Source organism: Centruroides sculpturatus, unplaced genomic scaffold, assembly GCF_000671375.1.
Source record: "Centruroides sculpturatus isolate CEXI.00-Female unplaced genomic scaffold, Cexi_2.0 scaffold916, whole genome shotgun sequence".
NCBI lineage: Eukaryota > Metazoa > Arthropoda > Arachnida > Scorpiones > Buthidae > Centruroides > Centruroides sculpturatus.
This window is the reverse complement of record NW_019385142.1, coordinates 10674-22840: the sequence shown is the minus strand read 5'-3', so window position 1 is coordinate 22840 and position 12167 is coordinate 10674. Positions and strand designations below refer to the sequence as shown.

The following is a 12167-nucleotide window of genomic DNA, read 5'->3' as shown; positions in this document are numbered from 1 at the left end:
TTAAAAAATCCTTTAAATATTTGATATACTGTATTTATTCTGCTTTTATTCCGCTCTCCCATCTTATATTACCTACGAATTTTGATTTTAAACCGGTGATATTACGATTTCCTATATCCCATCTTTAAGGAGATGTAGAAAAAAACGTGTACAATTCTTGTATAATGTTAAAAAATTAACTGTTACTTCGGTAGCATCATTTACAATAAATTTAATGAATGAGAGAGATGCACGAGGTACAGAAAAAGATCTAGAATTTATTTTCCTTAAATTTACGATTTACGTATCCGTTGTCATAAAAATTTGTCTTTCCACTTTATTCCCGAGACTACAAATATTCGAGTACGAAGTAACCGATTTCGACTTATTTCTACTTAAGAAGTAGTTAAATAATTAAGCGATTGAGGAATTGGGGACGTAAAAAAACCCTGATGAGAGCCGAAATTTTACTTAAACGAAAGCTTAACCGAACCAATCTCTAGCCGAGTACAGCAAGGACTGATTTCTTCCAAATATTAGACAGAAATTTTTCCAGTTCGACTAGAGTGACCGATTAGTTGTAAATTTTGGAAATTTCCGTGGATACCCGGTCCTAAAAGGAATGTTAGTTAGTAAACAAATGACAATTAAGTTTAACAAATTTAGATTTTTACAGCTATGGTGAGAAACGTTTAAAATCTACAACAACCCCGTCGCATCCTTTGAGGTATACTGGTGATGTGACATTAACCGGTATCGGCACGCACGCACCGCACACCTACCAAGACCGTCTTTGATTCCATCCACCAGCAATTTTAACTAAGTGGATTGTTTTAAAAAGTAAAGAATATTTTATGTTATTTTTATGTACGTTTCTTCACAAAACTATATACAGTAGAACCTCTATTATCCGGACCTCCATTATCCGGATTTTCGATTATCCGGATTGTTCAAAATAAACAAAAATTTTACGAATTTGCTGATTTGCACTGGAATGCATAACTTTTTTTGTTTCAACAACGTCTCACCCAGCACAGTGGTCGTAAACTCTTAAATATATTTTACGTAGTAATAAAAAACTTGATATACGTATTTATAAATAATTTATATTCAAATTACATCAATTCTTTGACCAAGGGCGGCGTAAGGCATGGACGACGTGGACTGCGAGGCATAGGCCACCGCCTATGCCTCGCGGTCCGAAGGGCCTCGCGCCTCGAAGGTTTATGCATTACTTAAAAGCCGCAAACGCGACGAAAAAATTTTACTCGTCATAAAACGATAACTAGTTTGTCAAATTTTTATTTATAAAAATGCAGTTTCAACTGCTTTTTATTTTATAAAATCCGTCTTCTTGCGCCACCAGAGGGCCTTTTAAACAATAGGTAGTCTGTTAGCGTTGGTCACTAGTAGTCTAAATTCGATACGAACGTTTGTTTCTTGAAAATTTGATCACGATTTAAATACAGTATTTACTTTTAATATTACCGATATGTCATCGAAAAGAAAACGTGTTATATTATCATTAAAAGACAAATTAAAGTATTTGTTTCGATTATCCGGATTTTTCCTTATCCGGACTACCTTCATCCCCAATTAGTCCGGATAATCGAGGTTCTACTGTATAATTATAATTATCTTTAAAAGTATATTCGTACAATTGAATATTTTGTACCGGGTACGTATAATTGTATATCCATCACACATTTTATTTTACCGAGTAAGTTTTTATCATTTTATTTTTAATTTTAGCCCTTATATTGTGGCTAGCGATTCGGAATGTAATCGCGATATTGAAAATTTATTTTAAGAAGTTTTGGCTCGAAATCGTATAATGAAAAAGAAAACATTATAACTCGTCAAGTTTACATAGTGTTACGAAAAACTCGGTAGTTAAGGCCNGACCCCGCCACGCGTTGTTGTGGCTCAAAATGTATCTATTATAAATGTATAACACTTCCCCCGTGTGGGGGGAATTTTTCGAAAAATTCCTTCTTAGTGTAGTACATTCTGTTGACGTACCCTATTAAAACGCAATCAAAAACGCAAAAAACCGCATCTAAGATAGTATAAATAGAAGCAGAGTTCTTTACGGTAAGCCTTAATCCTGTTCATCTCCCCCCAGGTGGGGGAATTTCGACACGTATATATAAAAACACGTGCGTATTCGAATGCAGCGTCGTGTGAAAATTTCAAAGGAATTAGTAGGAACAAACGAACATTACATTTTTATTTATATAGATAGATAGATGATCTGCTTTAGTTCATCCTCACAGAAAAGCAAACTTAGGACATCATACTCGTAGCACCATCAATTGGACATAAAAGCCTTAACCCTAGATGATATCCATTGTAGTTTTATTTAATTAATAAAAAATCTGCAGGTTTGATTAGTGGTAAACATTTCGGAAGTCATAAAGATGCTACAGTTAAAATTTGGTAACGATTGGTTCAGTAGTTTTCACGGTTAGTGGTCACAAACGAAAAATACGTTGTCTCTTTATATAGCAGTATAGATTAATTAGGGGGGGTCGGAAATCGCAATGAAATTTTTAATTTTTTAAAAATATTTAAAAATATAGGCCTAGTTTGTATTCACCCTACTTTAAAAAGTCAATAACTTATTACTGTCAATCCGTGTCAGTGTTAATCTCTGTCCAGTATCACTACCCTCGTACGATGTAACTTCTCGCCTAGACCCGACAGATCGTGAGAAAGGTGAATGAGTATTCCTGTCTTTTCCTGCAAGAGTGTCGGGCGCAAGCCTTACAACCATACAACTTACTAGGCTTTCATGAAAATGGCCACCTATTGCACAGTGATCCAAGCAGAAATTGGGCCGTGTCTAATGCTCTAAAACAGCGCTGTCCAACTTATCATAGCCCGCGGGCCATATTTTCTTCACCAAACATTTCGGGGGCCAAGAAGGTTGGTGATGGCTAATTGGTCGGCTGGGAATCACGCCACATGACATTTGCATAGTGCTACGGTTCAGTGAGCACTAATTGGTCAGCGAGTCCGATCTCGACGCTATAAAAAGGCGACAGTTCGACACACCGGATATACGTCACTCTCGTCTAAGTTCGACTTGGGAATTTTTTTGTTCAATAATAAATGTGAATTCTTCTTCCTGGAAAAAATAAGACCTAGCGCATTTTTCAGAGCAAAAATTAATATAAGGCACTGTCTTATTTTCGGGTAAACACGGTAGTAAAAGAATTTTAATATTAATAATAATAATTTAGTAACATAAATTTATTCATTGTAAAATGTACTCGCGGGCCGTAAAAATTATTTGGCGGGCCGTATACGGCCCGCGGGCCGCCAGTTGGACAGCGCTGCTCTAAAACATCCAAAAAAAAATAGCAACTATTATATAAGAATATTCACAGACATCAGAGCTACACTGCATATTCTCAAGAATAAAACTGCCAACTCCAAGCTGGCATTAATCTTATTCAAATCGCTGAAGCCATTCGTACCAAACACCACGCTACTTTTCATTGGATCCCGGCCAACAAGGGCCACGATGGCAACGAACAGGCCGACTAGTTGGCTAAAAGGACGACTGATTCAAATACAACAGTAAATTCCAGTAGGATCCCTCTGAAAAACATCAATAAGAATATTAAAGACATCACCGATAGGCTATGGCAGGAAAATCAACTATGGGAAGACAGTGTTACAAATTCTTCTCCTCCATTCACGAGGATTAATAATAAACATTTCGAACCCTCTTTTGGTATCACCCAGCGCTTCATCCAGCACGGGAACTTCCACAGTTACCGCTACCGCTTTCGGAAAACAAAGTCTGAAAATTGTGATATCGACAACGATCGAAGATGACGTAAATCATTTCTTACACGAATGTACCAACTACGAAAATCAACGCACCAGTTCGAGCCCGCGTGCCTCCATGCCGGCTACAACTGGCCTCCTAACGAAAAGGACTTAGTCACGGGCATTCAGCAAATTTATCACCAAGACCAGGACTCTCACCCAGATCACCTATTTACGCCAATGTATACTGAGCCCAACCAAATGAGTAATAACGACTTACCAGCTTCTACCGACATCAACAATGATAACAAGGACGAGGACAACTGCTACGATAACGGTGGCGAAAATGATGATTCATCATTCTGGCTGTCAAAGCTGTGGTCTGCAACTTTCCCGTCGGTAACGACCAGGACATTGCGTTGCCCGTCCACACGACTGTACGCGAAGTTTTTGTGCTCTCCTCACTGCTTTGGTTAATTGTTATTTTCACTGCAATGTAACGCGTTACTTCGCGTTCTACACTGCACTTATCCTTTGCATTTTCTGACACGTCGGCACAGCCAATTTTCTTTTGTGTTTAATTTCTCAACCTTTTGTATTCTCGCTCAGGTGGTGGGAAGCAGCGCAGTGTTTATCCTTACGTAAACGATGCTCCTTACCGTTAAAATTTTTCCTATTGTAATAGCCGCATCATTGCGCCAATTTTCGGGCTATGGCTTTGTGCATCTGCCTTTATTCGTTATTATTTTTATATTTTGTTTTTACTGTATATATTGTTGTAACTCATCCACTATTGTAAATATTTGTATATTCGTCGCATTTTGTTATTTTTGTATAATTTTGGTCGTAATAAATACCGATGCGGCTCTCGGGGCCCTTCCCCTTCATTTTCACTTTCCAATTAATCTTTCTTTCTCAATCTTAAGTTCTTCCCAGCCTTCTTTTTAACCCTTAGGGCAAAGTCAGTTTACGTAACAGATAGCCCCGTAATCCTTTATAACAACAACGCCTTACAAACGGACAGCGAATGGGGGAGTACGGTCGAAAGAATAAAACCCGAGCTAATTTAGCGACCACCTGGCGTTTTCAAGTGTTTGATATACAATACGGCTTACTAAAAGTACTGTTTTTACAAGCGATAAAACAGTCGAGGAAAAAGATTAGGATTTTTCGACATAAACTTCTTAAATGGGTAAAATATCGTCGATGGGACGTATATTTCTTACAAGGAAAATTTTAACACATCGTACGGTGTAAATGCCGAGACTCGTCACGCGGGAGCTTCTTAAACCAGTTCTATCGTATTTCTTTCGTAAATGAAAATTTTAGCCGGACAATTTTAACAGGAACACGAAGAACGTAACGAAATAAACGGCAAATTATAAAGGCTCTAAAGTAATTTTCAAAAGAGCGCCAAATGTTTACGGTGCGTTAACGAAAGGAGAGCAAACCTTAGGAAAACACGCCGTTAGGAATAAAGAATTATATCGGATTCACCAAAGAAACTCGAGAGTTACGTCTGCAACACCAAAATGACGTCACTTTCGCCGGCGAGGGAAGCGGAACGGCAAAAATTAGACCTATAGGAAGGCCGTTTAGCAACGTCGTCGTAAAGATCACGTGCGAACTACGGCGGTGGGCCAGCTAAAAAGCTTTATTTGTACACTAATACGCTGTATTACTATCCGATTTAAATATTGTCAAATAGACGTACTTACCGCGTAAAGTATTGGTAACGGAGTAATCGTAATTCGGCGACGAAAGTATTGGCTACTCCTAACTTTCGACGATTTAAAATATTTTTCCTATCCAAATTATTCGTTTTTCGGGTTTTTAATTTGCCGTTAGATCGAAGGCAAAAAGTTTAATCGATACGACGAAGCAATCCCGGTAGACGCCATTTTCGACTACTGGCACGCGTAGTAGCTAGTTTATATTTACGACTGGCAGATGGCGCGTTTCGTAGAGTAATTTCCGCCCGCCAGTACGCGCGACACGTAACGTCGAAGGTTTCCGCCGTCCCTTTCCTTACGCCAGTACCGGGCTTTAGACCGGTGTTTCTCGATCTCTAACGAATCGTCGCCCCCTTGGCTTCAAAATTCCTATGCCGAGGGCCGAGGCTGATGCCAAATCCGTACCGCTTCCAATAGACTAGTGACTAGTATAATGTTATTTGTTTAATTATTGTACGATATAACGTATAAAATATCTAATTATTCTTAATGTAATGTTTTAGTATATTGGCCAGAAAATTGTTTTTCACCCCCCAAGATATAAATTGCTGGTAGTCGCCCCCGTTGAGAAACACCGCTTTAGACTTATTTACCCCGGGCAGCGGAAATTCAGATACATTTTAAATTTAAAATATGCCCTCTCCGCGTGAAATTAGTGCCGTAGTGGCTCGCCCCCGTACAGTACATCGTACTTTTCCTTTAACATTTTTCCTTTATCTTTAAGTGGCGCGGGTTATCTTTAACCGCTTTCGGGGGAAGTTTTGAATGGAAATAAGGTTTCCGTATGCGGCTTCGTCTTTCGTCTCTGTTCTCGAGATTAAGGAAAGACGGACGACGGTGCAGTTTAAAATTATAATTTCGACAGGATTCAAATCCGGTCCGAAGGGTTCTCTCTCAAAAGACGCTCTTCCGGCAGAATCCGACCTTCGTTCCGCCGATTAATTTGGGCGGAAGACGGAGTCGAAATCACTAAAGGCTTCCGTCCCGTCACTTCTTTCGCGCGCTTTTCCCGATATTCCAAGTCGATTCTTTGCAAACCCGGACTAATTCATTTTCCCGTCCGCCGTTACGCGTTCCACCCCCGACCGAACGCTTCGCGCCGCCGATAAAAAACCAGTTCTTAAAACTTTCGGAAAGTGACGCACCGCGAGAAAAGAGCGGAAGCGGAAAAAAGAGAGAGTCGGAAGAAGTCAACGGTTTATTGAGGGCGAAAAACTCCAGATTCAGACCAGAATGTGCCAAGACTTGGGTCGGAAGGCGAGGGCGGCCAGGGCTCCGGCCGCTCCCAGCAGAGTGGCCAGGCAGTCTCCTCCTCCGGCGGCGGTCTTCTTCCACCTGCGACCACACCACACCGTTACAAAGAGACAAAAGTGGCGGCTGTGGCGCGCGCCGATCGGCTACTCACCCTGCGGCGTCCGAGAAAAGGCCGTCTCCCTCTCTTCTCTCCTTGCCCTGAAAAGAAAAAAAACCCGCAATTAGCCGGTCCGATCCCAACGCGGTCTCTCCCGGCGCCCGCCTTCCGTCTTACCACAAGTCGGCTCTCCTCCCGTCCGTCGGCCCGGTTCCCGCGGATTCGGGCTTCTTCCCTTCCTTCTCCTCCTCTTCCCCCTCGGACGCTCTTCGTACCCCGGGAATCTTCTCTTCCCTCCTCTTCCCGTCCGTTTCTCCTCCGGTTTCCGTCGGACGCTCTCTCCGCCCTTCTCTCTCTTCTACCCACCTCCTCCGCCTCCGGGGCGGTCCGTCCCTCTCTTCCGGCCTCTTCTCGGCCCGCCGTCCTCTCCTCCCTCCCGGGGTCCCGGCGGTGGCCCGTCCGGCGCATCCCGGCGGCGGCCTCCGGGCCGGAAGCCCCGTCCTTCCGTTCCTCGGGGGAGAGGCGGGCCGAGCGGGAGAGCGGTTCCCGGGCGGTGGCCGGGTCGGAGTAGCGGCGTCCGTAGACGCACACGAGGAGGAAGAGCAGACAGAGAGCGGGCGGGCGAATTGCGGACTGCATGGTGTCGTCTCGGAAGAGATTTCCGCCGAATCTGCCACCGCAGGACGACCTCTTCCTTTTAAAGGCCCGGCCGCGTGCCTTATCTCCGCCCGTTAATTCGGCGGCATTCTCTGCCCACTCGCTTCTTTCCCTCCAATCCGGACGTTTCGCCTTCGTCCTTCCCCCTCCGGCCGGCGCGGAACGGCCGTCTTTCTCGGCCGGTCGAAAGCCCGCCACGGCGCCCCGACAAAGAAGAAAGCGCCGGCCGTCCTCCCTCCTTTCTCACCGAGAAGACGGAGACCGGAGGAATTGCGCTTTTCGTTCCGGGGCGAGAGGAGGCGGGGGTGACCCTCCGCCTTTCTGGTCGGAAGATCCTAGCGGAACGCTTCGGGTCCAGTATAACGGCGGTCCGCTTTTTTTCCGACTTCCGCCGAGACGGACACACGGGAGATTAAAGAGAAAAACGGAGGTCGTAAATCGGGATTAGGCAGCCGGGATCGTTCGTCTTCCCCTTATCTGGCGGAGACCGGGTAGAAGGAGATCGTCACTCACCGAAAGGTCGGCGGGGCGGTCTAGGTTCGAACGGCGTGAAGGGCGTAGGACAGACCCCGGTGGGTCTGCCAACTCCAGCCATGGGACCAGGGTCGATACAGGGTGCCGTGGATCAGTCGAAGGCGACAACCGTCTGAAAAAGAAAGCGGATTACCGCGGGTCTATCCTTTTCTCCGCGCCGCGTTTACCGTTTCTTCCGTTAATCCGCCGGTCGAGCGAATAATAGGACGAGCGGCGGCTAACGAGAAATTTTCCGTTTCGTTAAGCCCTTCCGCCGCCGGGAGAAACTCGTTTACGCACCGTCGGCGGCGGGAAGGAAAAGACCCGTCGAAGGTAAGAATTGGTGGGACGGGACGGGAAGACCCGGACCCGCGCCACACGAAATTTATAAATTGAAAGTGGAAGGAAACGGCCGGTCGTCCGCCCGAAAGGTCGACTATTTTAAGCGTAAAGGGTGCCGAAGTGGCGCAGTAATTCCCTGGCCGTTAGGAGTCCGAGTAGCGCCTGGTCTTCTGTAGGAAAAGGGCGGGCGCATTTCCGCCGGCCGACGTACACTACCGGCGCCGGCCCACTCGTCGAAACCGATGCGGGCCCGAGAAAAATTGGCGTCGGTTCCGCCCCTTCCGGACTCGGGCCGAAGACCGTCGGCGCCGTACCCGGTCTTAGTTTTTTCGGGCGTATGGCGTAGCCGTCGACCCCTGCGGACAGGGAGCGGGAACCTCCCTTTACCGAAGGAGGGAAATCGGGGCGCGGCTTCTTAATGCGCGTGGCACCCGCGGCACAAATCGGGACCGAACGGAAAAACTCCGGTATTTGCTGCGGGGGCCTTTCTGTGGCCTACATTATTTATCCAGGTCCGGGCGTGTTCCGGCTAAACCGTTTTCGCTCGTCTCCGTTCGGCCGGCGTAAGACGCGGCGAAGGAAACCTGGCAGCCGTTGCCCGGGTAAGACTTACTTTCTTCCAAGATGCGTCGCAGTTCGCGGGGCGAAACGAACTTGCTCCAGCGGTGCGTGCCCGCGGGTAACAGTCCCAGGACGTATTCGGCTGCCACGATGCCCAGCAGGTAGGAGGCCGCGGTTCTGTCCACGGTGGTGACGAACAGCGATCCGTTGTCCTACGGCGGAAAAGCGTCGGCAGATTAGCGCGTTTTCTCCCTTTCTCAAAGCGCTCGACTCACCTTCAGCGAGGCCACGCAGTCGGCCAAAAATCGGTCCAAACGGTCCACGTGTTCCAGCACTTCGCTGGCCACCGCCGCGTGGTAGCGGCGGCCCCCCGCGCTCCACTCTTCCACCGTGCCGCAAACGTATTCCACCCGGTCCCGGATGCGGGGACGGGCCGACAGACGGATTCGGGCCGCTCGGATCACTTGCGGACAAGGGTCCAGTCCGGTCACCGACGCTCCCAGAGTGGCCAGCGCCTAGAAAAAAAAAATTCGTCCGTTAATTTCCCTCCGCCTCCGCGGACGATTTTTTTATAACTTTCTTCCGCCGGGAAAGCGCGGAAAGACGGAGAAAGACGAAAACCCGGAAGCAGAAATTCCCTACGTTCAGTAACGACGGGAAGAGCGAAAACATAAGTACGTGGCGGAAGAGAAAGAGGAAAACTTGCGGCCAGAGAAAAGAATCGTCGCGGGTGGTAAATATCGGGAGCCAAACGAGTCGGTAAGCAAATTCCTGCCGATCTTCTCTCCAACCGGGCCGAGAAAAAAGTCTCTGCCCGGATCGCGGATAAATGCGCGACCGCCTCTGCCCGCTTCCTTCCCGGTAAATACGACGTCCGCGGCCGGCGGAAGGCGGAATAAAGTCGCGCCCGGGAAGCGTGACAGAAAACCGAGAGACGACGTCCACCACGCTTACGGGTTGCGCGTGCAAGACGGGGGTAAACGTACCCCTTTACCCCCGCGTAACCGTCAAAAGCGTCTACTTCCGTCATTGTATTTATTCAACGAGCGGCGATTCCACCGCCCAATTCGTCGGTTAAAGTAACAGAAGCCGAGGGACGGGGGAGTGTCGAAGCGCCGGTTAAAACGGATAACGATCCGTTAATTTGGAAGTGGACGAAGTAGAAATTTTGAAGGCGGCGAGAGAAAGAGCGGAGCGGCTTTAACCCAGGGATAAATAAAATGTCGAATTAACTAACCCGTCTATTTATTCGCCTCCGAAAGAGTTTATTTTTAAGCCGACGATAGAGGCATCGGTAACGAATTGATTCCGCGGCATTACTCTCTATCGTATTTAGAAGACGGAGGGCCACCGCCTACTCCGCTTTACGAAATTATGGCTCGAGTGCCGCTTTTTCGACTCCTTCCCCCGTGGGCGCTAAGAGGGCCTGTTTTTAGCCAGTCGAAAATTTGCTGGGAATTTTGCAACTCTGTAACTGGCAAAACCACCGTTCCCTTTTATAATTATCCGCTCCGCACCATTCGTCTTTTACTCGTACGATCGATGCGGGCTATCTTTTACTTTCCCGCCTACAACGTATAACGTAGGGAAAGTTTGGCCGTCACCCTCCCAGATTTTTACGTATTTGGACTCGGAAAGGAAAAAGTATCGGGGTTTCTCTGTACGCGCAGTGCCGTTGTTACTGCGCGGCGACCCCGTTCCGAGCTTAATAACTCCCGCGCATTTAGTGGAAAATTTCCGAAATTTTGCGGGGAGTTTGTTTATTAGAGGGATCTCGATACTAGTAAATTAAAGATGGAGATAACTCCCGTAGGATGGGACTTAGCGGCGTTATCAGCATTCGTCCCTACCTTAAAAATTAAGTTTTTCCCATTTTATAATAGTTACCAGTAAAAATATCGTAACAGATGGCGCCATCCGTCGAAAATTTCTGTCTGGCCCACACAGATACGGAGTAGGCAAAAATTTGTGTCTAGATCGGTGCGGTACCGTAGAGGAAAAGATTGGTCTGGGCCGTTCTTATAAGCTGGCTACGGACGTTTCCCAAAGCGACTAAGTCCCCGGTCGGTCTGTTTCGGACCATAGTTAGGAAGAGTGTATTTAAATCTGCGTTATTGATTTATAAAATTCGGGTGGGATGGAGAATAAAAAACTGCGTAAATGTATAATATATATAAAAATAAAAGCTGTGCGTACTTTTAAAAACAATGTAAAGGAAGAGGGTAAAGAAAAGAATTCGTTTTTACAAAAGGTTAAAACTTGTTGGAAATGGTTTTACCTTTCGACCAGATAACGTCCAACCTATGTCGGAACGAAACGGTAGGTGCGCTACAACTCTTGGAAGGATGGCCACAGTCGTCCGACTGCTTTGGGACTTTGTGGACAGACAAATTGGACAAAAGGGATCTATACGACCATCCTTTATTCTTATCTCGATGTCGTGAGATTTTGCCATCACTAAAGCCAGGTATAACAATTTTTACATTAAATTCTTGCGCTTGGTTACTGTTGAAAAGCCTGAACTAGTTACAATAAATGTAATTAACTTATCCTCTTGGTCTTAAACCTTATGTCGGTAGTGTACAAATGATGCATCGGTTCCGCTACAATATTTACAATAGAACCAAAGTAATCATTCGAAAAGAGAATATCTATATTGTGATAGTTTCGTGGAAGTATGTAAATTATCCATACGTAAGAACAAAATGCAAATTAAAAACAATCTTCACAAATCGTGTGACGATTGGCAACACGCTGTACACTAACTGGTAGAGTGTGCTGCAATGCCTTAAATTCGTCAACAGTAGTGTGAAATGATTATACTTTAGAAAGAAATAAACCAAAATATATGAGAAGCTGCGCGTAGATTCCACAAGCGCTTTCTAGCTGGACTAAGACATTTTGAACATACACTATGGAAAATTAAAGCAGTTTTTGTATTCATTTGTGCAGTATTGATTTTTATCTTTTACATCAAAATTCTTTGTACATTATACTAAATCTTCTCAAAATTATTTCCTTCAATTATCTTTGCGCCTGAGAGAGAGAGAGAGGGAGAGAAAAATTTAAGTACAGTATCTTTTGTTTATTGCCACTACTGGTTACTGTTATCGGCTGCTTAATGTAATCAAAATACATTTTCCTAAACCAGTTCTGTATTTCCTGTGTAAAATTTCACTGACTATTGTGATCGGCCTGCCACTTATTAATTAAACTAGGGCATTTTTAGTACAGTGGAACCCCGGTTAACG

At 45.5% G+C, this 12167-nt stretch overlaps 2 protein-coding genes across 2 annotated transcripts in view; both read right to left on the bottom strand.

The window, feature by feature from the left end:
• LOC111635349 (rab effector Noc2-like) overlaps nt 1-5664 on the bottom strand; it is a 75825-nt gene extending 70161 nt beyond the window's left edge. Inside the window, exon 1 of the mRNA XM_023380289.1 lies at nt 5478-5664. The gene's annotated coding sequence lies outside the window, so the exon portion shown is untranslated. The remainder of the gene's footprint in view (nt 1-5477) is intronic.
• A 910-nt stretch (nt 5665-6574) lies between these two features.
• On the bottom strand, nt 6575-12167 carry LOC111635359 (ubiquinone biosynthesis O-methyltransferase, mitochondrial-like). Its single transcript, XM_023380300.1, has 6 exons — nt 11195-12167; nt 9192-9431; nt 8969-9128; nt 8014-8146; nt 6898-6944; nt 6575-6827 (listed from the first exon to the last, which is right to left on the bottom strand). The coding sequence occupies exons 1-4, from the start codon at nt 11369-11371 to the stop codon at nt 8034-8036; spliced, it is 690 nt and encodes a 229-aa protein (XP_023236068.1). The 5' UTR covers nt 11372-12167; the 3' UTR covers nt 6575-6827; nt 6898-6944; nt 8014-8033.